At 48.0% G+C, this 26,831-nt stretch overlaps 1 protein-coding gene across 1 annotated transcript in view; it reads right to left on the bottom strand.

Moving 5' to 3' along the window:
* Positions 1 to 26,831, bottom strand: part of ZFHX3 (zinc finger homeobox 3) — a 246,045-nt gene that overhangs the window by 27,008 nt on the left and 192,206 nt on the right. The window contains 3 exon segments of the mRNA XM_067543393.1: positions 462 to 662; positions 897 to 1,030; positions 13,645 to 13,752. Of these exon segments, the coding sequence (XP_067399494.1) occupies positions 462 to 662; positions 897 to 1,030; positions 13,645 to 13,752 (443 nt within the window).

Below are 26,831 nucleotides of genomic sequence, written 5' to 3'. Positions count from 1 at the left end.
CACACAGAATGCTGGACAAAGGCTTCCATTACGGACAGCATTCGAGCAGACAGAGTGTTCACATGACAGCACTTGCTCTCTTCTACACTGGGGGCAGCAGGCACATATCAATTGCTGCCTCTCCCAGAAGCCCCCACATAAGACCTGATCTTTTGCAGTAACCTTCAAAGGCTGAGGGAGAGCACGTTCACTGGACATTCTTCACAGGGGACTCATCCTCTCAGTTTGATTTCCTGATTGTGCCTATCCGCACAGCTCCCACGCCTGGGCACTTTGCAGCTGGGATAACATGGGGACGAGAAGAATCAAAGCAACCGAAGTTCTAGATGGAGCTTGGATCAGCATGTTATGTCAAAGCTAGCCAGTGCCAACGGACCCAGGCAAGACCCTTTCATTTGCTCTAAGACAACTTCACTTCTGCTGGGAAGGCAGAAAGTGCGCTTGGGTTCCCAGGGACTTACTGTCATGATGAGTTTTTCAACACAGTCGGGTGACACACTGTGCAGGTGTGTGAGGTGCAGCTGCAGATGGATCTTGTTGTTGAGCATGTCCTGGCAGAGCGGGCAGCGGAGCATGGGCTGCACCGAGTGCTGGGTCATGGCATGTACCCGCAGCCGGTTCACATCGGTGTTACTGTATTTGCAGTACGGACACTGATACATCTGTAGAGAGAGATGAAATAAAACATGCTGACTGCACTATGGGATTGACACACTCACTGCTTATATTTCCTGCTTCCTTACAGCTCGGCTGTAAGGATCTTGTGCCTTTATCCTACCACTCAGTCACCACCTTTTCATCAACTTTTGTTTTGCTCTCAACACTCAGGAAGTGAATCAACAGCCTCTAGATTGTTATGGCTTACCAGGAAGTCATGCTGGGCTCCTGTGCCTCACCTGCTCTGATTTGGTCTCCTCTGAAGTTTTCGACCAGCTGGAGGAGAGAGGTGACTCAGAGTTGCAGGGAAATGACATGCGTTTGGAGGATGCTGGAGACTCTGACAGCTCCTTGTCTGCCTGGCTGGCTGGTGCTGTAAAGACAAATGAGATTTGCATTAGGACATCCCCCTCAGGCCAGCTCCAGAGAGGATTTATGTTGGATGAAAACATCAGTAATTCCATTTGTGCCGTTGTATTTTCTTGAAACATATTCCAAGGATTTGAAGAGGAGGAACACCTAGGTCAAGTGACATCTTACCAAGCATACTAGGGAGAAAGTCAACGTTTCCTTCTCAACAGCTGGCATTACCAGCGCTAAGAAACATGGGAAACGAGCCAGATCCATATAGCTGCAAGCAGCAGAGCACACCCGCTCACTAGGACTCCTCAGACCAGCTTAAAACCTAGCAGATGCAAGCTCATCTTCTCCTGTGTTTCCATCTGAACAATCGGCCATATGTCAGGGCCTGAATGCCAGGACTGCCTCTCCTTCCCAGAAAGATTGGCTAGACTTATGACAATGTAGGTTGGCATTCCTGCCCCGAGTGCAGAAAGGCTCATGCACAGGGTGCTAAGCACTGTGGGGCATGTGTTTATGAAAGCCAGCCAAAGGCAGTAGTAGTGCAATGCAGAAGATTCACATCTGGGTCCCTGGCTCAGTCTCACTTCCCTAGACTGGAGCACCAGGGAGTTGAGAGTGTGGCGTACACTCAGCATCTGGGCAGAAGGCAGGGCTGGTACTACTCTCCACCTAACAGTCCCACTGAAACCCCCAGAAGTACAGGTGTCAGAAGCTGGCCTATAACCAGTGGTGGATTGGCTCTGACCTGGACACAAAGAATGGCTGTTTAGACATAAACCTTAAACAAGTTAATACAAAGCAATTTTATTCAAATTTGTACAAAAAAGCAACAAAATTAGAGCTCAATGCAGAAAATATTCCAGGAAATTGACGCTGTTCCCAAAACACATATCCTATGACCTGTAAACCCTGTTCCTTGGTAACCTGGAGTACATACGTTTGTAGGACATCTATTATTTAAAAACTAGAAGGACAGACATATTACACACAGCTCTCCTGCACACACATTCATAACAGTACTGTAATCTGTCTTGAATCAACTTCAAACCCATTTCTCCCTTAATGGGAGTTATTCATTTTCACTTGAAAGATAATACATGACAGCTGGCTATTTAAGATGATAGACTGGCTGAGTAAGTAGGTGCTTTGACATTCTTAGACGGGATCCCCCTTAGCCTCCTCCCTCTCCCTTATTCCCACTGTGAACCCGATGCTGTGGAACCAACCACACCTTACTTCAGACACTGCAGACAGAGCACAGCCCAGATATGTCATTCACACGACAGAAATCCTTCCAAAGCTACTGAGGTGGGATTTATTCCAACACGTACCATACAATTGGAAATGGAATTCACACATGTAAAAATCCCCCCCCCACAGCACTCGATAAAACAAACAGAGTCAAACCGTTTCCCGGAAAGGAGTCAGACAGACAGTACGAGCGACACAGAAGGACCTGTGCGATACGTATGGAGAGCAAGTCGATGTGAACGTTAGTGCTCCTGAACGTGCCCAGTCACAGTAGTGACAAGAGCCAGCACAGATGATTGGCAAGTTCCTTATCACAGGGCTCTGCTAATGCACTTCATTCCTGTCCTGCAGGACCCCTGGTGTTACAGCCCTGTGCTCCTACAGTTCTCGGACGCACATACTCAACACACACGTAGGATCCCAGGGTACCATTCAGCCCTTCGTGCTGCTCAGTCTACTAAAAAAGGCCAACTCTACAGCTTATTAGTATAAACGAAGCCAATGGTATCACGGTAAATCTACAGACAACAGAACACATCCACCATTGTGCTGTTCTCCACGCACAAACTTGCTGTTTGAATCAAAAACCTCCCTGTGGATCAGAGATGGAACGTCAGTAAAAAGGTTTTTACTGAATTGAAGTTTATTTTCCTTTTCCCTGAAAATAAAGTCATCTCACAGTACAAATGGAGCATCATGTCTGGGGGTGAAGATTACTTACCTGCCCACCTCATGCCAAGAAACAGTCATGTCCATCTGATTCGAGGTGCTATACGTGAATAGCAGCGAGAGCCAGGCTGTGCCTAAGGAGCCTTCACTCTACAAACAGGAGTAAGAAGAATTCCTAGCAAGAACTCCTAGCCTTCACTGCGGCTGGTGGAGGATGCTCCAGCGTTAAATTGCCGGGGCTGATCGCTGTGTGACATCAGGAGAGTAGCCCCAATAAGGTAACTACTGCTGATACTGTCCATGCCCCAGTTAAAATATCAACCACAATCGGGAAGTCGGGCCTCAGGACTGAGTCCACTGAACCCCCCGAGCTCTTTTTGCACATGGTCAGGTACCAGTACACGCGTACTCGCCCTTCCCTATTGATGGGGGCTTGAATCACAGGGCCCTATAAGATTTCGGATCCCCTCAGATTTCTTTGCACTAATTGGTAATGAAGTATCCATGGTGGTTTGGGGAAGGACTCTCTGGGCTCAATATCTATCAACTTTCACTTCAACCCTTTGAGCTTCAACTATTATTAGCTGAATACAACAGGCGTCTAGTGAGTCTTCTCCTGCGGTGTTTGTGGAAGGGAGTGTCCCTACAGGATAGAAACCCCCCTTCCTCAATTAATTATCTGTCAGTTTAACCACCTGTTTCATATACATGAAATGTAAAAATATACATGCAGGAGACAGATGTTCTTATGGAACACAATGTGGACAATGTAACCACAATTAAAACACAAAAGCCTGTGTTAAAGTTTATCTTTAACCAAGAAAAAGAACAACAAAATCACTGCTATATTTATCCAAGTCTCCCTATTGTGCCTGGGTATTGCCACACACGTAATACATCCAGTGCTGCATAGACTGTCCTGAGACTCCTAAGATGAGGTAAGGATGAGCACTCCCAGAGTTGATTGGTTGAAATCAGACTCATCACCATTATCTTCATGACACCTCTTATTAGTAAAGAGGAGCATAAAAGATCAAACAAATCTTTTACTGACAATGTAAGTTCCTAGCTTTCACGCAGTGGAATGAACTGTGATTGACACTTGGCAGGAGACACATTCAGTGAGCTGGGCTTGCTTCGAAAGGGTTATTTGTGACATTAGATAAGATGTCACATTAAACTCCCATTGAATTGTCAGAATTATTTTTTGGAAAACTCCTGTGCATAGAATCTCCTGGGGTCTCTTCTCTGAGAAACTTGGAGAGAACTTATCTGTGTAACTTCTGATGAGTGTGACTGTGAGTTGTGGATGGAAGTCACCTGCACAGGGACAAGGGAAAAGAAATATGCCCTAGTACACTAAATGATTCAAGCCACTACTGGGAATGTGCCACAGTCCAAGCTAAAGAACTCAAATGCTTTATAAGTTTGTAAACAAAGCACTAAGGACCGACTTCATTTTATTCGACAAAAAAAAAAAAAAAAAAGAAAATCAAACCTTATAGCTAATGTGTGGCAAAAATCATCTTTGGAGACTTCCAAAAATAGAATCTCCTCTCCCCCAAGAAGAAGATTTGGTAAGCCATGGAAGATGAGAGCACTTCGCTCAGGAAATCCTGGGTTCTTATATCTGGCTGACTCGCTGAGTACATGGCCTTGGGCAAGTCAGTAAGACTTACACTGTCAGAAGCAGACTCTAATTTTGGGAGCCTAACTTCAGACCACTGGTGCTGGATGCTGGCAGTTCTCTCCAAAGTCAGCTGGCATTGTGGATGCTCACTGACTCTGAACATGAGACCACGGGTGTCTGAAGCTGGCATCCAAACATCAAAGCAGCCTAAATTACTCCACACTTTTGAAAATAGAACTGGGCTGCGTTAGGGCAGCTCTGCATTGCCTTGCAGATACAAAGCTGCCCTAAAAGTGAGTGTAGCCAGCTTCTAGAGAACCCTTGTTGTACAGGGGATCCTCTGGTGACACAGGAGCTGCACCCACTTGCTTCCCACTAGGGCTGGTGCTGGGTGCACGGCCAGGTGTGGTTGGGGCATCCCTGAGTTTTGGTGACCTCTGTCTTCCATAATGGCTCCCTGGAGCCACAGGTAGTCACTACAAGATAGAGCAACCTTTCAAACCACTAACTTGAGCTGGGGATCCATGCTGGCAAAAGTTAGTTTAAATTCAGCTGTGCTCCCTACCCCTGAAACTCCAAGTGGTCCTGGGTGCAGCTGAGCAGGCAGACAAGCCTTTAACCCCTCTGAAATCGGGATACTGGTCTACTGCACAGGAGGGCTGTGATGAAGAATTGGCTGTTTTCAGTGTTCTCAAAATGTATGCCACAACACACATGCTAAGGAATACTTTTACAGATAAAATTCCCATATGGGCTATCAACACTGAGATCAAGTTATTGCTAGTCAATGCCCAAGCAAAACTACAACATGTCCAATCTAAGTACTGTACATGAATGATCTTCGGGTCAGCCGTCCTGGAGCCCGTGGTGGCAGAGAGTGTCACAGAGCCGGGGATTAAGAACTCCTTTACATTCTGGAGAAGGGGGACACGCAGCCTGCACACTCTACAGCACACCCAGGGATTGATTATAAAGCTACCTAACAGCCTTCGAAAGAATCTGTATTAATGATCACATCACAGACAGCGTAATCTGTGCGTGGGACAGACTAGAACAAACGCCCCAGAACAAAAGAAGAGTCGAAAACCTTGTAGCTCACTTTCCTCCAAAGCCCTGCTCACACAGCGTGCACACACCCTGCGTCGCTATCAGGGGTCGAGGCACGATCGGGCTGTAAGGCCAGCGCGCCCCTCACGAAAACAAATGAAGACATGATAACTGTCCTGAGTCTGAGTTAATTTGTGCATTGATTTGATCATCTAAAGGTTTAAAGAAATAAAAATGTTAGAAGAGCAAATGTCAGGCCTGTTAACCTTTGCATACACAGAGAAAAGGTACTTCACACCCACACCTGAAAGGTGTGTGGGAAAGGACCAGTCTGGTTGCAAGGCATTCTGCCCCCTAAGCACTTCTGAGAGGACGACTTCTTCAGGGCCTGTGCTGACACCATGTTCTTTTCAGCACTGTGGGGGATTTTCTCTCCCCTCTCTCAAAGGTGAAGATATCACACAGAAGCGATGCTCACCCTTCTCTTCGCTAAGCCCAGCGGTGAGCATAGTGAGGGTCCCGAAGAGCTGACTGTGCTTGAGCCTTATGGAAAGACCAAAGGCAGTCGCCATCCCCCACCTTTCAACCATCAGCCTCTCTTAGCTAAAGTACCACTGACAGCCCCTTCATCTAAACTTCCATCTCCCAACCCAGCAACATAATGGAGGAGCCAATTAAATGATTATTAATTCATGCTGCTTTCCGTAAGCCAGAGCTTCTCATCTCCCTGCATTCCGTAAACCAGCTTGCCACCTGCCCCAGAAATTTACAAGCAGGGTTTTTGCTACCTTGATTGATTACAAAAATACTCTTCATACTAGCTCATCAGCCAGTCTCGGCTACGCTTTCAGCCCTCTAGAACGCTCTTCTCACTGCTTGATGGAAACTACAATTCCCCCACGAAGTGGCTGGTCCCTACATGCCTTTCTCCACAGCGAGTGGTTCTTCAGACCTCTTCCGAGAATTGTTCTGGAATGACCATATGGGACCCTGAAGGCTGAAATTTTGTACCAAACTCTAGCTCTCGAGTTAAATCTGACTGCCTCTCGAGGAGGAGTCTGTGGCCAGAGCTTCGCATGACTGTTTTATTCAGCAGAAAGAAAGGTATTCTTAGAGACCCAGTGAGTTCCTTCTGGAGAGCCCCTGCTTGGAGAAGTGACAGGATTATCTCATCCCTTTTCCTTCCCTACATCACAAGGCCTTCACCCTCCTATCTGCCCCAGAGTGGCTGAGTGGTGAGGGAGCTAACTTACACGGAAGACCTCTCTTCACCAGAGCATACAGAGTAACTGCTTTGGAATCCTGCACGCTTGGGCACAAAGTTTCAGTCAGATCTCTCGTCAACCGTTTGCTATTCCAGCAGGAACACACCATTTATATTAATGTAACAGGAATAAATACAAGTCAATAATTCCAGTGAGGGATTCTAGTGACATAATAAACCGTGAGAGCAGAACTTAAGCCTCACTGAAATGGAATTTCCTTGTCCAACATTGCTGCACTGCTGCATGTTTGTTCCTTTTGTGTTAATAATATATGGCTGGAATGTTTCTTTCTGCAATGCTGGCTGTTTACATCTCTATTCCCCAAAGGTCCCATTCATTCTAATGGGACGCTCTAGCCATACTAATAGGACTGAATATTGCCTGTTGCTCTCCTGGATATCTGATAAATAATATGATCACACCGTAGATAGAATCAAATGCAAGAGATACTTGCAAGTGCCCTTTTGCACACAGACCATTGTCTATCTTTTTAAAATGTGACCTTGAAAATGGTCAAAGAGATTTGTTTTTCTAGCTTTCTATCCTACCTTTCAGTCTGCAGTGAGTCTGAACAGCTGAATTATGATGAAATGTTTATATTACAGCAGCACCCAGAAGCCCCAGACAGGATAAGGACCTATTTTCCTACACACTGTACAATCCCGCAGATGTGGTCCCTGCACCAAAGAGCTTACAATAGAAGATGACAATCAAGACACAAAGAAAGGGGGACAGGGAGATGATTAATTATATATACGTTTTGTAATTACATCAATAAATAATATCTACTTTCCCCAGCTCCTTTTCAAACTAGCCATTAAGTGTTGGATGATTTCCTGTAGGCTTCGCAGCAGAAAAAGGGTCTTAAAAAAGGTCTTGGAGGAAGAGAGGATAACAGACGTTGCTCTGTGAAGGTGGGGCACTATGGAGGAACGTGTAAAGAGCAGACAGATGAGTGGTCCAAGTGGCTGTAGCTGGCAGACCAGACTGGATCAGGATGCAATGTGACAAGAGACCGGGGCAGAGAAATAAGGACCAGCAGAGTTACGAAGGGCCTTGATGGCCAAGAGAAGTAATACAGGGGGACCCAGCAGAGGGATTCAACAACAGGAGTTACATGGTCAGAGCAATGGGCCAGGCCAACAACATGAAATCAAACAAAAAGTTTTATGCTGGAGAGGCAAGGTGGCTTGCTCATTTCAGGGCTGGAGGGCAGGGGTCAGCTACCCAGGGCTACTGGAGGCACAGCTGAGAGAGATCCGCTGGGCCTCTGTAAAGGCAGCAGGAAGCTGTGAAGGGGGAGAGGGGAGCTCAGGAGCCTGTGAAGAGTTAGACAGGCTCTGGCAGGAATACTCTGAGATCAGCAGAGTGGCCCCCTGCCAGGAAGGGAAAACCCTGATACCCTGAGTTTAGGGGCCTGCAGAGAGAGTCACTGAACTGTGACCCAGCTCGGAGAAGGAGAGCTGAGGACTCCTCCGCCAAGAAGGTAGCAAGACTGAACTGGGATAGGGGCCTGGAGGGGCAAAGTGTGTCAGGACTAAATGGACTGGCCCCCGGAAGCAGAGTATTTAGTTAGCTTTGGACTGTGCTGCGGAGTAAGCCCCACATTTGGGCAGGGCTGCCCCAGAACTTCAGAGCATGTTATTATTAACACGTACATGAAATCATCCTGTCAGTGCAAAACCACGCACAAGTCATGCCCATATAGATCTGAATGGGGACATCCCCAATGTTGAACCTTTTCCTCCTAGCATAATCCTTAGCATTAAAGATGATGGGCAACACTGATGGACAATCTCGGTTGTTCTTCTTGGAGAGGTTTACTAAATGAAAGGAATGCAGCATTTGGATTGTAGCCATCATCTGATGCTGAGTCTCCTGGTATCTGAGTTGAAATATGAATTCAAATAGCTTGGATGCAAAAACTCGCCTGGATTGAAAATGACCCACAGCGCACAGGAAAAGGTTACGGTTAGAGACCCAGTTTTGAGCTGTACAGAAGTGTCCAACAGGGAGTACAGGATCTATGTTAGGGTCAGTCATTTCTAGTCTGCATGAGGGCGTAAACAGCATGGCTACGCAGCATGTCACAGACCTGGCAAATACCAGTCAGGACCCAGAAGGAATAGAAAGAGACCTGCAGCTGTTCGAGACGTGGACAGAACAGCCAAGAGATTCCATTTGTTAAATTGCTGCTAATGCATCTAGGAAGAAATGATCTGAAACAATGAGACAGAGGGCAGGAGAATTAGGAGTGTCAGGGCAGGTCTACACTACTGCTTAAGTTGATCAGACACCCCCCTCCCCCGAGCGACAAGTTATAGTGACCTAAGTGCTGTCCACACCGGCGCTATGTCTCCTGCCAAGGTAGCTCTGCCTCTCGTGTAGGTGGAGTAGTTATGCCAAGAGGAGAGCGCTGTCCCGTCCACACACAGCGTCTTCACAGGTGCGTAGCGCGCCTCGTGTAGACCTGCCCTCAGAAAGACTAGGTCACACGAGCATTCTAACTGGTCCCCCGCTAATAGCAAAGATGTTCTCTGAAACAGATCAAACGCAGTGTTCTAATCACCTTCTCCTTCTACGCCATAACCCTGCAAAATGCAATTTGCGACATAGGTCAGTTTTAGCCAAACTACAAGACTACCCTGTGTTTTAAGGCCGAGGGGGCGTCCATGTTCTACCCGGCTTTGCTATCATGGTAGCAATTGCAGAACAGGACTTTAGGATGGCAGAGCAGATATGAGTTTACACTGTAATATGACATCAGAAGGCCAATGCATTTTGGGCTGCATGCAGAAATGCAGGGTATCTCAGAGGGGAGAAGACAGCTCTTCTCTGTAGGGCCCCAGTGTGGCTGCACTGGGAATGCTGCGGCCTATTCGGAGTACTATACTGCCTGCAAACCGAGGAAGTGCGGAGAAGAGCCACAAGCTGCTGCTCAGGGGACTGGTGGGATTGACTGGAGGGAAAGACTAACGACGCTAAAGAAACGTGGCTTGGAGCAGCGACTCCCCTACCAATGGGAACACGCGACCGTCTGCATGAGTAAGTGGGGTTCTGTACAGCAAGGAGAGCCGAGTTACTGGGACAGGAGGTGTAATGGGAGGAGAAAATTCATGCAAAAAACCCCCTGGTACTGAGCGGTCAGAGGCTGTGCGAGTCTCCCAGGGGAGGGGCAGGAGTCCCAGCACTGGGACACTTGAAAGCAGGGCAGACAAGCACTCGAAAATGCCTGGTTGGGAACAGCTGAGCCTGGTGCTGGGGAATGGACCAGGCAGGCCCTCGTGCTCCTCCCCATCTCTGACTTCTATGACTGTAGGATTCATCATCAGCAAGAAGTCCCAGGATATTGACCTGGGCCAGAGAACAGAGTCCCCAACAGCAGGTAGACCCGGTTTCCATTATCTCGATAAGAAAAGGGCAAGAAAATCAGACGCTGGAGACGGCATCCTGCCTTCAACTCCTACCTCTACAAGTAAAACCGCCGGGGAGTTTTTCCAAGACACACAGGGCATGTAGGTACAAAACTTCCATTGCTTTCAATGGGAGTGGGGTGCTCAAGTGCCTTGGAAATCTCCTCCTGGTCTCTTGAGACCGAACAGCAATTACACTAGCTGCACAATCCCCCTCTTCAGGTTCCTCAGTCCTACAGAAGCAGGGATCCAGAATTGCTACAATATGTTTTCCTGCCCTGTGTCTCTCCTTTCCTTTCCCCAACCTGCTTTCTCCCCTTTCTTTACACTCATGTCACCGAATAGCCCGGACATTAAGTGCTCACCAAAATTACATAGATTAAAAAAAAGGGCAGGGGGAGGGGTGCTAATAGATTTCTGCCAGGATGTGCCTGACCTGTTTTTTTCAATGTCAGTAATTAGAAAGGCAGTGGGCCTGTAGGAATTATTCATAAACTGCAGGAGCTGTGCAGTATACATTTATGTTAAACATGTCAAACCCGATTGAAATCATGCCTGCCAGCACCATACGCCATAAACACACTTTTCTGCAATAATTTCCCAGCTCTCAGCAGCCCATTAATACCTCCTTTAATAGCAATCTACCACAGATTCAAATCAGGGACGCTCCATTGCACTAATTGCTCTGTGGTAGATGAGCATCATGGATTAAAAAAAAATGATTTTTTTAAAAAAACCTTCAGGCTAGTCTTCCAGAAATATTTCATTTCCATCTATATTTTAAGTAGAGATTTTTTTTTTACAAAATATGGATGTACTGAAGTCCATACAAATGATACCAAGAAAGCCTTTCCTACAGCACGGGCAGTTGAGGTGTTCGCTGACATTTTAACACTTACATATTTCATGTTTAAAAATAATAAAACAAAACAAAATTCTTTAAGTCCCTAATAGGCTTCCCTGGATCTGACTCCGGCTCTAGTTGGAAACCAATGTGTCCAATATTTATCACTGACATCCAGAATTCATTCATTTGTTCATGATTTGAAAATACGGCCAGGCAACAATTGCCGTTTTTGCTTGTTGGTGACGATCTCAAGCTAATCATGAAAACACGATTAATTCTTTGCTCGGAAGCTGGGAGTTGAGAACTGTCCTTCTTTGGCACTAAAACTGGAAGAACTCCTGAACATAAGACAGACAGGCAGGAAGCACACCCAGGACCACTCACGCTGCATCTCTTGAGAGCTCAGAAACTATTTAGTACTACTACTGTAATGAAAATGAAAAGCAAACAAGCCCAATCCAGGAACAGAAGAAATTAGTATTTTGCTTCTGAACCAATAAATAATTGATTTAAAAAAAAATACAAATATTCTGAACCGCCATGAAAAGCGAGTGATTTTTAAGAGCCGTCGGCCACGGACTGGGGCCTGGCACGACATTCAGACTAGTTACTGAGTGCAAAAAATGGTAGAACTTTTTTGTGCGATGTAATGAAAACCCATTTGTAATTTCATTTTGGCCCATTTTATGACCCCAAAATTTTGCTTTTTGCCAAATCTCCTAGAAATGTCTGGATTCACATAAACCAGTGTTTCTCGACCTTTTAACTAGCAAGTACCCCCTAACTTCTGAACATTTTAATAAGTACCCAACACTCAATTTTCCACTCTGAGAAATACAATCTCTTCTCCCTTTACCGCTGGACGACTGTATTTCTCATAAAGCAGGAGAGTTCTGCAGTGCTGTGTGGCTGTGGCAGATCACAAAACCCCCCACTGTTTCTCCCCTCCTTCCTCCTTCTCTTTCTCCATATAGGAGCAAAGGTCAACGCCAGCCAGTCACTATGGCCTGATGGCCGGGTCACCTGGTGTTCTCCTCACACAGGCGGGAACTTGTGAGGTCTGAGCAGGCTCTAGCGGCCCACCAGAGTGGACAGCAGCACTCCCCATGGGCATCCCTAGGGGACTGCGGGCCTGGGGCAAATCACACTGTGTGGGCCCCCCTGAAGGTTTTTATACTGGTAAAATCTGGGGCTGTCAGAGCTGTCAATGTCACTGCTCAGCTAGAGCCGCGAAACTGACAAGTCAGCCTGCCAGGGGCTCCAGGACCAGGCAAGCCGCTGGGCTCTCCACCTGGCTCTCTGGGCACCGGGCTTTGAGCCGGGGAGGAGAGGGGAGCTGTCACCTGGGCACGCTGCAGGCAGCTGCTGCCTGGCTGCCAGCCCAGGAGGTGTGCGACTGCCACCTGCTCCAAGCTGGAGTGAAGGAGGCTTCCACTCAGGCTGGGACCTGGGCATGTGGGCAGGCAGCTGCTGCCCACTTCAAGCCAGGACGCGGGAGGCTGTCTCTTGGCTCAGAGCTGGGGGACGAGTGGCAGCCACCCAGCTGCAAGCCCAGCTCGCAGGGCATACGGGGCTGCCGCCGGGCTCCCAGCTGGGAGCTGGGACCGGGTGAGACACGGGCAGCTGCCACCCAGCTTCCCAAAACGCCAGAGACTGCTGCCCAGCGTCCCAGAACTGGGGTGACTGCCGTCTACCTCCCAGTTGGGAGCTGGGACCGAGAGGGAAGCAGGAGACGTCTGCCTGGCTTCCCCAGAAGTCGGCGGCTGCTGCCCGCCTCCCTTCACTGGGTTTTTTGGTGCGTACCCCCTGCCTATGTCTCGCGTACCCCAGGGGTATGCGTACCACAGACTGAGAAACTATGTTTTACTGCAGTGTAAACGTACCTGGGTGATCCTGCAATACAAACAGTAAATGGGGAGAAAAACTAACGTTCTGTCAGCCTGAGTAACCAAGCGTTAATAACAAGAGCCGTGAGCATGACTTTCATGCCATGTTGATGTCGTCACCTGACTAGGCCTTTTAAGCAAAGCAGCAATTTGCTTTACCTGTAACTTTCTGCTTTTCCTAGGTCTTTACTGCTAAGTGGCAGAATGACCACGTAAGCTCAGGACCTGGCATTTTCATGACCTCTTTTCCCATCACACCATGTCTCTAGAAAACATTTTGGGACAGGGACTCTCTCATAACTGTTTGTAAAGCCTGGCACACTGTTGGGCACTGAATTAGTAACTTCAGACAGGAGGAGGCTGGAAGGGGACAAATGTTTTCAACAGTAACATGAAGTAACGGGGAAGGTTAATGGATGGCAGCTGAAATATCTGTTTGAAAATGTTATGTTGTTTCTAAGTCCCTCAGCAAATAAAATCAACCGAAAGAAACACGAGGGCACAGATTTACAGAACTGAACAAGGCATCAGCTAAAGTGCCCTGACAAGCCATGCTGACCATCTATCTATCCTATAGGCTAGCTGGACTTGGAGTAGAAATGGAAGCAAAACCCACCTGTCCATTTGCTCTGGTCCTTGTCACCTCCACTCTCTTGCTCTTTAGCAGGCTCTTCTTGATCAGCCAGTGTCTCATTCAGCCCTTCCACATCTTCCACTGATTCTTCTGAAACATAAGAAGCAAAGGGGAAAAAAATAAAAGCAAAAGTAGAGAAAGAGGAGCGAGTCTGTCTTGCATTACAGAGCTGAGCAGCAGCTAATTTTGCGGTGTATGGATAGAACTTAAATCACAACGGCTTCCCCTCTCCCAGGACTGCTTTGTGATAGGAACTGCACAAAGGACCTGGCGAAATTGACAGGTGCTGGGTTGAGTTCCTTCATATTCATGAACTAGGACTGCTTGGTTATTTTCTATGGCGTCTCGGGGCCCTCAGAATCTGCAATGCTAGTTTCTTGCACGATCAGTTCAAGCTACTCGGCTGAGGAGCAATCTCAAACACATTACCACCCATCCACATTGCATATTCCAAGCACAGGACTGCTTGGTCATTTCAAGAAATAAACACACACAGTCTCAAGGCTAGATATAATTTCAGTAGAAACTGAACAAAGAGCAGTGAAAGTATAGAAACAGGAAAAGGAGTGCTGCCTTCTCTACGGGAGCGAAGCTCACAGCTATAGCAGGGATGTTCTGTTCTCCTAACAGGGAAGATTTTTGTCTGGCAGGCGGGCCTGTGTACCTAGGACACACCTGGCAACATTTACTTTGAAGTTTCAGCATTTCCAGTCCTGGAAGTTGCTGGAACTTTCCTGCCAACAGCCTGACCTTTTGAATATTCCACAAGATCTCTTAAGGTGGGAACTACTCACATTTACCCAATACTAATCACCACCGAAAAAAACAAATGAGGACTATTTTCAGGAATGGTCATTTCTCTGGGCAGCAGTCTGCAGCCTTTCAAATGGTGAAAAGAAACCTGCTGCCTGAGTGAAGGAGAAATTAAAAAAGAAAAGCGAGAGTCACTAGAGAAACTTACCACATGGGGAAGTGAACTGAGGACCCTGCCCCCCCCATGTCATTCACAGCCACTGACAAATTGCCAGCAGGGTCATTTACTAGCCAAGATGAGCTCCAGTTCTAAAGAGAATGCATTTAAAGTAATTTGTACAACCCCTTCTCCTCCAGGCACCTCTAATCAGAGAAGACGCAATTGCTGAAACAGAAACTGGATGATATGGAAATATGCGCACCATCTCTTCTAGATCTAGCCATGCTGGGCCCCATCTTGCTTTTATTTATTTAGACTTTCAACAAGATTATGATCCAGTCTGAACAAAGTCTTGAAATGGTGAAATATTTCTTAAAGCAACACAGTTCAATTAGTTTCTAGCCACGTTCCCTTGCTCTGAACAAACATACTTACCTGTCCCTTTAAATACACATGTACAGTCCATCAGATACTGTGGTGATGGGTGCTATAAAGGCAGGTATTAATTCACAATAATGAAAGACTCTAGCCTTACACTATTACCAAGAGAACTGCAAACACTGACAGGCCCACATCTAATATGAAATAACTGGGACTTCAGACATGCATAACTTTATCAGAAACTATCCCCAGCCCAGAGAACCCAAACAGGTTAGTGAGAAATCGCAATGTTTCCAATGGACCAGACTTGCTAAGAGAGAAGAGTCTAAGGGCTTGTCTACACGAACAATTAGTTTCAGCAAGCTGGTGTGAAGCTACCCTTCGTTAGCCTGCTGGAGACTAGCTGTCTGTACGGACCCTACTGATCTTCATCAGCAGTGCAGTAATGTGCTTCGATCCAGTCCTCTTTGAAACAGCAGGGTTCACAGGAACACGCAGCCTATGGCAGACTACGTAGGGCAGATTCACACCCCAGTTTGTCATGGGCTAACTGTTCACGTAGACAAGCTTTACCACCAGCAGAGAAGGGACTAATCTGTGACATTAGACTGAGGGGATGATACGCAAATATGCTCTTTTTGCTAGTCTAGCAATTTACTTTTTCCAGTCAATCAAAAAAAAAAGTGACTGTTGGCAGGACAATTCAGCTCATGAAGGAGGCATTCGAACTCCGCTTTGACAAGGAATCTCGTGGATGACTTCACAGCACCACCTCCTGCTGGTAAAAGGAGGATCAGTCACTCACCCTGGAAACTGAAGTCACTACCACCAGATAAATGAGCCACCATCTAAGCAATTGAAGCTTACAGGAGTGGAAGGGTTCACACGCAGCTTTCACCAGCTCCATCAGGAGAGCATTAATATCCACTGGCAGAGGGGGCTTTTTTAAGAAAGGGTTTCAAAAGTGACTGACTAGGGGCTGCAAAGACATTGATATCCCGTCAGCTAACTCGAGAGAGGCCAAGAGAGATGCCAAATGTCCTTGGATGGAGTTAGTCTCACAAGAGTGGTGAAGTTTGTTAAGTAATTTTTGTTCCAGGCAAGTAAAGCGATTGACTGCCCCACAGTGGGACCTTTCTTCACTTGGTGCTGTAGGTGCTGCTGGCAGACACAAGCCACCTGCTCTAAGATACTAGGTACAATTTTCAAAAACTTCTAAGTGACTTAGCCAAAGTTCGACTGATTTTCAGTGGAGACCCAGGCTCGTAAGTACCTATGGTTTTTTTTTTAAAATAGGACTGGGGTGCTTTTGAAAATGTTACCCCCAAGGCCTATGGATAGGTGCCCCATCAGGAGCCGACCTGCCTGGGGAAGGTACTCCAGGCTGGAATTGTAACTCAGACCTGGCCAAACACACCCAGGCGTGCCCTGACAGGTATATACCCTCTTCTCAATATCACACTGAAGCGGGTCATGTGTAGTCTCTGCCAAGAGCTAAAAACTAGCTGATTGTCATGGCTGTTGTGAGATGTTTGTACAGGAAATAGTTTATAAGATTTACAAAATACAGAATATTAGGTTGCACAACTGTTGAAATGAGACGCGTCACCTGAGGCATGGTTGGGGTCTCAGGGCTAATTCAATCAACGTAAAGAACAATGGACATTCATGGAGACAGCACTTTGTTCATTGTCTGGTCCAAATGGAGACTTGAGCATTGACAGTGACAAACGAACCACACCAGGGCTCTCTGCAGAGGGGGGCCCTATGGGCTAAGACACAATGGCCTGTAACTGTACCAGAGCAGAAGAAATGGCCCAAGTTGGGATCCATTACAGGAGAAGAATTGGGAATCATTAGGCAAGGGATAGATGATAAGACAGAAAATATCCTATTGCCTCTATATAAATCCATGGTACACCCACATCTTTAATACTGCATGCAGATCTGGTCGCCCCAGCTCAAAAAAGATATAGTGGAATTGGAAAAGGTACAGAAAACGGCAACTAAAATTATTAGGGGTATGGAACAGCTTCCATATAAGGCGAGATTAATACAACTAGGACTGTTTAGCTTAGAAAAGAGATGACTAAAGGGGGATATGACAGGTCTGTAAGATCATGACTGGTGTGGAGAAAGTAAATAAGGAAGTGTTATTTACTACTTCTCACAAGACAAGAACTAGGGGTCACCAAATGAAATTAATAGGCAGCAGGTTTAAAACAAACAAAAGGCAGTATTTCTTTACACAACGCACAGTCAACCCGTGGAACTCCTTGCCAGAAGATGTTGTGAAGGCCAAGACTATAATGGAGTTCAAAAAAGAACTAGATAAGTTCATGGAGGACAGGTCCATCAATGGCTATTAGCCAGGACAGGCAGGGATGCAAAACTATGCTCTGAAGTGTCCCTAGCCTCTATTTGCCAGAGGCTGGGAATGGGCGACAGGATGGATCACTTGATGACGACCTGTTCTCGTCATTTCCTCTGAAGCCCCTGGCATTGGCCGCTGTCAGAAGACAGGACGCAGGGCTAGATGGACCGTTGGTCTGACCCAGCATGGCTGTTCTCATGTTCTTACGAGGAGGCTCTCTGTTGGTGGTGGTTAATGAAAAGTGGATCCCAGCTCTTTACACCAGACAAATGCTTCATGGAATAAACTTTGGGTCAGGAATAGATTACTGACAGGAAAGTCATCTGTTAACAAGGATGGGCTACAGACTGCATCTTATGTTTTTCTTTAGCTTGTTTCCAACTCCTTGTACTTGCTGTTATGTGAATCTTTATCTCAAGCACTGTTAAATACACTTCAATTTGGTTTTACTATAACCTGTCTAAGTTCCTTGTGCTAAGGAGAGAGTCCAACAGGGGTGAAATCCGTGAACGGGATGGAGGATCGGCGCACATTGTGTGTGTCCAGAACACAAAGGACTAGGCACTCGAGTGTAACCAAGTGGGGTGGGTAAATTACAAGCCTACAAGAAGAAAGTGGGGCTCGTGCAGCCCTGAGCAGAGCGCCTGTCTTGCCAGCAGCCGGTGGCTGGGATGAGTTTCTCCGGGTCAGGGCACAGACAAGGCTCCCTCCTGCTGTAAGCAGGTGGTAGTGATTCACCCCCAACACCTCTGGTAACCCTGAAAGTGTCACAGGGATGCAACGAGATGGCCTGGTTCTGAGTGATTGTGTGTCTCAGACTCTCTGCCTGACGGGATCAGCTTTGGCCATTTGCAACAAAGCTGCGAGCCGAGCCTGTCTAAGCCAGTGTATAGCTCTGAGGGTTCACAGGGACTGGCGGAAAGGCATTCAGAACCTCCTTCCCTAGCTGACGGAGAAGGCTCCCTTTCCTAATGCAGTCTCTTCTCAGTGCCACGAAGACCAGCAGCTTCTTGCTCATAGTGGTGTGACAGGGTCAGACTAGATGGCTACCAGAGAGAGCTAGAAGGCCAATATATCAGCCCCAGGCTCAGCAAGTCCCTTTTCCTCTGGTAGCTGAGCAGGGGAGAGGCCAGGTTAACTAACACACCTGGAGCCAATCAAGGCCATACCCAGGACTTGTTAAAAGCCTCCCCTGCAGAGAAAGGGTGTGGCTGGAGTTGTGAGAGTGAGACATGCTGTCAGAGAGCGTGTGAGCAGGCAAGACGCTGTCAGAAACCAGGAGGGTTACGGAGAAGGAGCAGAACGCTGGCAGAAGAGAACCCTGCAGGTGCACAAACTGAGGGAGGGAAAACCCTGCCCGAAGAGGGCAAAGGACCTGGAGGCCTGAGGGAAAAGACCCTGCCAGAAGGGGAAGATAGAACCAAATGTCCAGTTCGGCACCACCACGCCCAGCGGAGCTGTCAGGGGTCAAGAGCCTCCCCTGGCAAGGAGGCAGGAAGGGCCCCTGTCCGAGCAGGGGCCACACATTAAGTCAAGGGGCTCGGGGAAGTAATGCAGGGAAGCTAGCAGCTTTCCTGAAGCCACAGCATGAGGCTGCTACTTGTAGGGTCCCTGGGTTGGGACCTGGAGTTGAGGGCGGCACCGGGCCGGCCCCCAACAGCCATTCACTAGAGGGACAAGAGCCGCAGCCAAGAGGCAAGGGCCTGTGAGAACCAGAGACAGGCCTGGGAGCCAGCAGGGAGCGGCCACCTTAGAGCGGCTGTGTTACCACTAGTGGGTGGAAGAACACTAAAGGGTGAAGCAATTCTCCGACCTACCGCTGGAAGGAAGCGCTGGATCCACCGAGGTAGAGGAAGAGCTTTGTCACAGTGCTAATGAAGAGATCCACCTCCAATGTCCCCATGGGAGGACAATCTGATCTGCCACTCCTTGAATCAGAGACCTCTCCTAAGGATTGCTCAGAGTGGCACTCGGACGGTTTGCTGCACTTGTGTTCTCATTCCCTGCCAGGTTTGTGGCAGTTAGCAATGTCGTGCTAGACAAAGCTCACTCCCACAATTACAGGGAGGCACGGGGTCACCCCTCCTTTGTCGATGTAGAACGTGGTGGTCTGATTGTCCAGATAAGCCAACAAGCGTTGTTGTCTGTCACCAACAGTCTGGCCACATGGGCATGACATGATGCCATCAGAAAGTCTTTGAGAAGACAGACAAGTATCAGGAGGGGGCTGATGGCTGAGAGGAAAAAATGTCGGGCCAGTGAAGTGCCGAAGGATCGGAATGGCGTGCAGCCTGCCAGAGCGCCACATGCCAGCAGAACACACCAGAGTGTTGAGGCAAAGGTCTCATAGTTTTGCAACCTACTATCTAACCAGCGAGGCCATGCCTACATTAGGAATAAACAGCTGTTTTGAACACACTAAGATCCTAGTGCAGATAAAGCAAGTTGTACTTTTGACATGCACTGGGCTCCCCCTTTGGCTTTATCTCAACCAGCCAATGTGTTAAAACGCCTGCTTTCCAAGTGAAGACCAGGCCCAGAAGGCTGGGGCACAATACAAAGGAACACAGGAGGGGCACACAGCCCCACACGCTGAGAGTCTCTCTGCTGACTGAGGTCGAGAAGTAACTGGCTGGAAGGTGAGGAGGGCAGCATTTCCATCATAAAAGGGCTAGCACATGATGTCTAATAGGGGGCTTGGCTCAAAATTTAGTCCACTACTGCCGCTCTGAAGGGTAAAATTCTTTGGAGCAGTGTGAGTTGCAGGGGTCTTGAGCTGGGAAGCTAAGTGCCTAGTGGACTGTTTCCTTAGACAAAGACGTTTTTCACTGAGATGCAGAAAATTACAGTACTACAAATTATTGATGTAGAAACTGTCCCCTTGTGGGCTGAGCAGCAGAGACTTTGCTGGAGGGAAGAACTGTGGAATCAGCATTTGGAGTCGTAGTTGGGAGCTGAAATTCCATAATTCCCCTCACTTCAGGGAAAATTCATCTCCTGGCCACTGCCTCAGAGAAGCTGTAAGTCAAGGTGCGGAGAAGGTTTTTGTTTAACTGGGGAAGCAGGAGCTCAATAGTTAACTGGTTTTATGCTATTCATAAAACAATATCTGAATGTGAAGTCTTTGCTTTTTTCTGTTCCCAAATTAACGTTCTCCATAGTGACTGGTTCCAAGTGACTCCAGGGATATACAAACTAGAATTGCTTAACTAGACAGACAAGGGATCAGCCGCTGATCTCCTGGTAAAATAAAATGTGCTCTGTCTCTCAGCTCCTCAAAGCACTTTGACAGAAAGTGGGAAAAGCTTCACCAACCCCATTTCAGAGAACAGAAAACTGAGGCCCAGCTGAGGTTGGGGACTTGCTCAAGTTAAAGAGGGGGCCAGTGACAGCCAGAAATATAAACCTAGGTCGCCCAACTCCAGCTCCTCTGCTCTCAGACAAAAACCAACCAAAACAAATTTCCCTTATTTCTAGAAGGGGAAAGAGACATGTACTAAAAACTAAACCCTGGCTCCCTTAAGGTGCAGCTGGAACATCCTCCCCAGCGAACGAGGAAGGAGCCGTCGTGCAGTTCCACCTGTGACCGAGAGGTGTCACCCTCGGCAAGGAGAGGGAACCGGCAGCCGGCTGCTGGATCAGACGCTGTCTGGGCTGCCTAACCTGCGCATGTGGAAATAATATACGTCGTCAAGTGCACTGTCTGGTTGTGGGGGATAAAATAGGACATTCATAAGCAGTGAGACCGTCTGTCTTTATACCAGCACCACCACCAGCAAGGGGAAAAGAGCTCTTTAAAATGGACGAAAGCCCAGGCTGACAGGAACCGGGAAAACGTGAGCTATGAGTACCAATAAAGGTAGAAAATGGTTTAAAAACAAGGAGACAAACGGCAAATTCCTCTGCCCTACTCAGCGCACAGCCCCCCAGGCGAAGGCAGTTTGTTTTACTGGTCAGCTGCTTACCAAGAAAGCCAGACAGTGACTTGCCGTGTGAATTCACCAAGCCCCTCACTGGAAATCTTGCTCTTCTGAGGCCCGAATCGTGTCTGCCCCTGGACCAGACAGCTCGGGCTGCAGGAAGGGGGTGGGGTTGCAGAACTGATTTTCCGACTCGCAGAGCAGACTCTCTCTGCAGGCTGGGTTGCTGCTGAACAGGAGTGGTGGAGGATAAGACACCGAGGGACATATTCTTCCATTTGCTGGGACGAGCCTCTTCAGGGAGCCCGGAGGGCTCATTTGGCCCCTGCATGGACTGGGGCAGCCCTCAGCACTGGTTTAATATGGTTCCCCTGTTAGAATGACCCTAATGGAGAAGGGCAGGAGTGCAAAATCACTGGAGCGTAAGAACGCTCCTGCCTTGTCTCCTTCCATCCCAGGCACGGCCCCTCCCCTTCCCCAGCCCACCCTGCAATGCTCTGACCAGGTGGAGTTGAGATCTATTACACTAGTGGGACAGCCCGGGGGAAAGGAACAGATTCGCAGCTGCCCTGCCGCCCCTTTCCAAAGCGTAGCTACCAGCTCGCCATGCTCAGAGTCGGGGAGCCGTTATCACAGGTTCAGGGTAGGAGCTGATCATTTGGACTGTCAGGAAGGCGTTTTCCTCGGTCTCACATGCACTGCTGTGGGGTTTTCCACCTTCCTCTGAGGTAGAGGTAGCCAACAGGCGGAATGCGGGTCAAATCTGACCTGCCAGACACTTTTGAATGGACCTCGAAATCCTTTTATTTATTTATTATTTACTCATTATTGGGTTTTTTATTATTGTTTTCTCTGGAGTCTGGACCTTGACCAAGAAATGAGAGTTGACTACCCCTGCTCTGAAGCATCACAAATTAGCCACTTGCAGAGTTACGGTATTACAGCAGGGTTAAGACCAATGATTTGATTCCGTTTTTGATGGCAAGATGCTCCTTTCAACACAGCAAAGAACACACATCCAAATTCCAAGGCATAAAAGAAACCGGGTCTTTCCTCCTCCCCAAAAGTTTGCCCCTATTTCAAAGTTCTCTTTCTAATGAGGTCTCTGCATCTGCAGTGCCCAAGTGACTGTTCCAACATAGCTGTTCTCTGAGATGCAACGGAAACACCTATCAACAGCTAAGTGTTTGCGCACCCTTCTCTCCTCTTGCGTTTTATGGGCATATCAGTAAAGGAAACGAGGCCAGTTACATGTCTGATGGGGAGGGGGCATTGCTTAAGAACATCAGAACGGCCACACTGGGACAGACCAATTGTCTACCTAGCCCAGTATCCTGTCTTCCGACAGTTGCCAATGCCAGCTGCTTCAGAGGAAAGGAACAGAACAGGCAATCAAGTGACCATCCCGTCATCCATTCCCAGCTTCTTCCCTTACTCCTTTTCTCTTGAACTTTCACGTGCAGGAGCAGGAAAGGGGTTTGATGTATCGTTTCCTTTCATTTTAATTGGCCAGAATAGCCACACGTAGACTGTACTCATGCTGCATTCACACTTCATGGCAAGACAGAGCTGAGCGTTTGCTGAGCTCAGCCGGCAGCGGGTGAACCCTGCAGCTCACCCTGCTCTAGGGCAAGTATGTCCAGATCCAAACCCCTCTCACTAGTTAGATGCAAAAGGCCCTGTAAAAGTAACGACATTATACCGCCGCGAGTACTCGGCCCCGCCTGTCCGAGTACCGGCTGCAGAACAGCGCCCAGTCCCACCCGCTGTCCTCACAGGTGCTTCACTTTCTGATATACCTGAAGTTTGAGCAAAATCTCACCAGTCACTTTGTGCCTGAAGCACCCCCTACATTTTTCAACGTAGGCTTTCCCCTAGGCTTGTAAATCAAAGCCAGCTCACATCTGAGTCTTCGCTCATGGCCGTGCAGACCCGTGAGAAGAATGCGTCTTTACTGAGTTTCTGAAAGGCCAGGCAGCAACATTGTAAGCTACTAAAACCTACTTCCAAGCAGGCTTGGTGGTGTCTGCTCGGATCGTTAGTCTAACTACGTCCCACCCACTTTGTGGCCAGAGTGCATTCACCCTAGGCAGCGACCCGATTTTATAGGGACAGTCCTGATATTCGGGGCTTTTCTTACATAGATGCCTATTAGCCCCCACCCTCTGTCCCGATTTTTCACATTTAGTATCTGGTCACCCTAGGCAGGAGACACAGGGGGCGGATGCCTTGCTGTGTGAGGAAATTCACCCGGAGCACTTCAGCATTGTGTCTGAGAACCTCTGCATCCTCTCTGTATATGAGAGAATCTCCATGCAGGTGCAGAGAAGGATGCACTGAATCCAGCATGACACAGATCCACCCCTGCCCGTGCTGCTTAATCTGCAGGCTGGGGAGGCTTCTGCTTCAGGGGCCTTAACAAATCGCACTGAGGGGCTGTAGCTGCTATTCCTGTGCCTTGGCTGGAGTAGAGGGCACGGTTGTGCTGGGGCCCCAGGCTGCACCGTGGATTTCCCCAAGCCCTGGATATGTCAGGATTTATGAAAGTTAAGTGAATTTCACCCTTCCTAGGCAGAGGAATTGGGCAGACTCAGGGGCTGCTGCTAAGCAATTTGCATGAGAGAGACTGAGTCTCGCTGAAACACAAACAATAAAAGCCTCCCAGGAGCCCCACTGCCTTCGCATCATCCAGGAGGCACCCAGCACACACTTGGTGTTATATAAATAAATATACTTAAAACAATTGCATCAATCCCAGAGAATGGGTTTATAGCAAGAGCACCAGCAGGAGCTGTAATTACAGGGCACCAGGAACGCTAGGAAATCTGCTATTCAGATTTTTGAAATCCACCCCATTGCAAATTCCCAGGATGGGTCTTTTCTTCCTTAGTGAATAAATCATTTTAGACAACGGCATTTCCTTTTAATTTGAAATTAAACTATTCACTGAAGAGAAGGAGCAGAGGAAAAGCAGTCTGGAAAATTTAAGTATCTTCTGACCTCAGCAGAATTCAGAAAATCTCTGAGCCTAAATGGTGCGAATGTGCCTCTGTCCCCAAGCATCATAGGAACAAAATGTATCACTTCTGCCCTCTCCAAAACCCAGACAACAAAGCTTAAAATCAGTGCACAGAGAAGTCACCAAATCCCAACTGGAAGCATGCCAGGTTGAACAGTCTGAGTCTCCTCGGCTCTCTCTTCCTCTCAGCCACATTTCCTTAACAAACCAACATCTCTCATCCAAACGGATGAGGGGTATTTCTTTTGGGGGGGGAGGGCGGACGACGACTGAAATACAGTGTGTTTACCTCCCATCCCCTCCCTCTGGCAGGCTCAAGAGCTGAGAAACATTAGCTGTCACGAACCACAATCAAATCAGGTTTGAAATATTTAGCAGTGGCTTGGAAAATGCAATGGTGCAGCTCTGACAGGCGAGATGTGCACAGACACCCATTTTCCATTATAATGGAAATATCAAGCCTGTTCTGAATATGTATAACCCAGAAAAATGTATTGATTTTTCATTCGGCATTAAAAAAATGAAATACCCTGCAGCTGTCAAAAGCCTTTTGTTAAAAGCTCATCTTTCCTGGAATGAGGTTTACCAGAAACAAGTTTTAATTGTACACAGAGCATCTTCTTCGAAACAAAAAGGATGCCTGTCAACCCTTAACTCCCACCCCGCTTTCAGTGCAGTGTAACTATCCAGTGCGACCCGTGGAAACACAGACCTGGGACTCAGCCCACTTCTGGCAGCAGTAGGCCACAGCTACCCACATGTGTGACGGCGCGTGTATATACGCGCCTACCATCACTCGACTGAACCAGAGACGTCTTCCCACAGCTGTGAAGATGCAACGGTGGTAGCGAGGGCAGGGAGATTTCAGAAAAGTAGGTCAGGGTCACCCTGCTCTACCCCAGGACACACACACCCATGGATGGTGCGATCCAGTCAGCTCTCCTGAACGAAACTGTCAGGGCAGCTCAGCACTCGAGGCCCCAGGCTCCCCTCAGGTGAATTATTGCCATTCTCTCTCTCCTTCTGGAGGGGGGGGTTGGGCCCCCACTCCGCATGGATCTCAGGTGGCCCACAGGAGGCCAGGCCCCTGTGAAAGCCTCAGTCTGGGTTCCATGCCACATCCCACATGCCAGCTGTGCTACTTGCAGGTCCAGCGTGAACCTCGATGCAGCAGGAAGTGTTGCTGACAATTCAGAAGGGTGCACTCCTTCCCTCTGAGTGCACGATGAACGGTTGCCCGAGGACAGGGCTGATGGGGCAATGTCTGCACGTCAGACGGGTGCGACCCCTGGTAACCTGGCCAGACTGGATAGTAACAAAGGCGCTACCTACATTCCACCTGCCGTTTCAAACGACCATGGGATTTCTAAACCCTGGGTGCTCGTTTTGTGCTGTTAAAAAGCTGCTGGGCTTTACCCCAGTGGTGGGTGACGGGCCTGTTCTATGTAGTACGGAAATCACCTGAGAATCTTTCAGGATGCAAGACAATTTAGTCATCCAAATTATTATACACACTGAGCAAGCATTGCAAAACGGCAAATGTATCAGGGGACTCATTTAACTCACCCCGCGTTAGATCAGCAAGAGAAGAGGAAGTAGGGACAGTTCTGTTACTGGAGCTCTCCAAGGCCTGGGTGGGGAGCACAGATATCGGGGCAAGTCTGTTGCTGGAGTCGGCTGGTCTTTTGATTTGTGGATTAGAGTATCAAGCCAGAGCCTTTTTAACCTTTATTTGACTGTGAACAGTCATAAGCGACCAAGATTTAGCATTCAGAGACCAACATCCTGAGAATAATTTGACTAAGGGTTGATGACAGGATCTACCAGAAGCTAGTTCTCCACATGTCCCGAGCTGCACATAAAGCAGAGACAATGCAGCTACTTGGAAATGTGCATACATCCAGTTGCAAATGTTTTTCTGTCGGTTTGCATTTCCAGCTCTTTGGCAGCAATCTTAGCTCCAGACTCCAGCTGCGTGGGGCAGAGTGTTGCCTGTTGTTGGAGCCATTGCCCAGGTTGGAGCTGTTTCCCTCACTGGTCACAGAAAGACGTAAGGAACGCACAACAGCACAAAGACGTTTTGTGCTGCTTTCCTGAGCGGGTCACTTGTTCACTTTTCACCCAAAGGAGAAGCAGGGCCCAAAGCGATGGAAATACCAGGACCTAGAATGCGAGGAGTGACTCACGGGGCTCAAATCTTAGAGCAGTGGGCTAGCTGGAGTGATTCCTAACCATTTAGCACAGGGCCTCGGGCTATAATCAATAACCCTGACGTTGATCTTGGATTAATAACTTTATTTCTAGGGCAGCCATGTGCAAAGGCATGTCTGGGATACATCTGTGCAGAATACACTGAGGAGGAGAAAGGAGTAAGCCAGCTACAAGTTAAAAGCCCACAGCTCCCAACTGAAAAGCAACCTCTGAACGCCCGTTCTCCCAGCTGAAGCCATTTATCTGACTTTCTTATAACAACTTGGCAAGCGTGGAGGCAGAACATATAACACGGGGCAAGTGCAGACAAACAGTTCTGTTTGTTGCTGAACATTTTGGTTTTTCTTTTCT

The sequence above is a fragment of the Emydura macquarii genome, unplaced genomic scaffold (genome assembly GCF_026122565.2).
Source record: "Emydura macquarii macquarii isolate MOO-44397 ecotype Brisbane River unplaced genomic scaffold, CSIRO-AGI_Emac_v2 contig_839, whole genome shotgun sequence".
Lineage (NCBI taxonomy): Eukaryota > Metazoa > Chordata > Testudines > Chelidae > Emydura > Emydura macquarii.
This window is presented reverse-complemented; position numbering and strand designations above follow the sequence as displayed.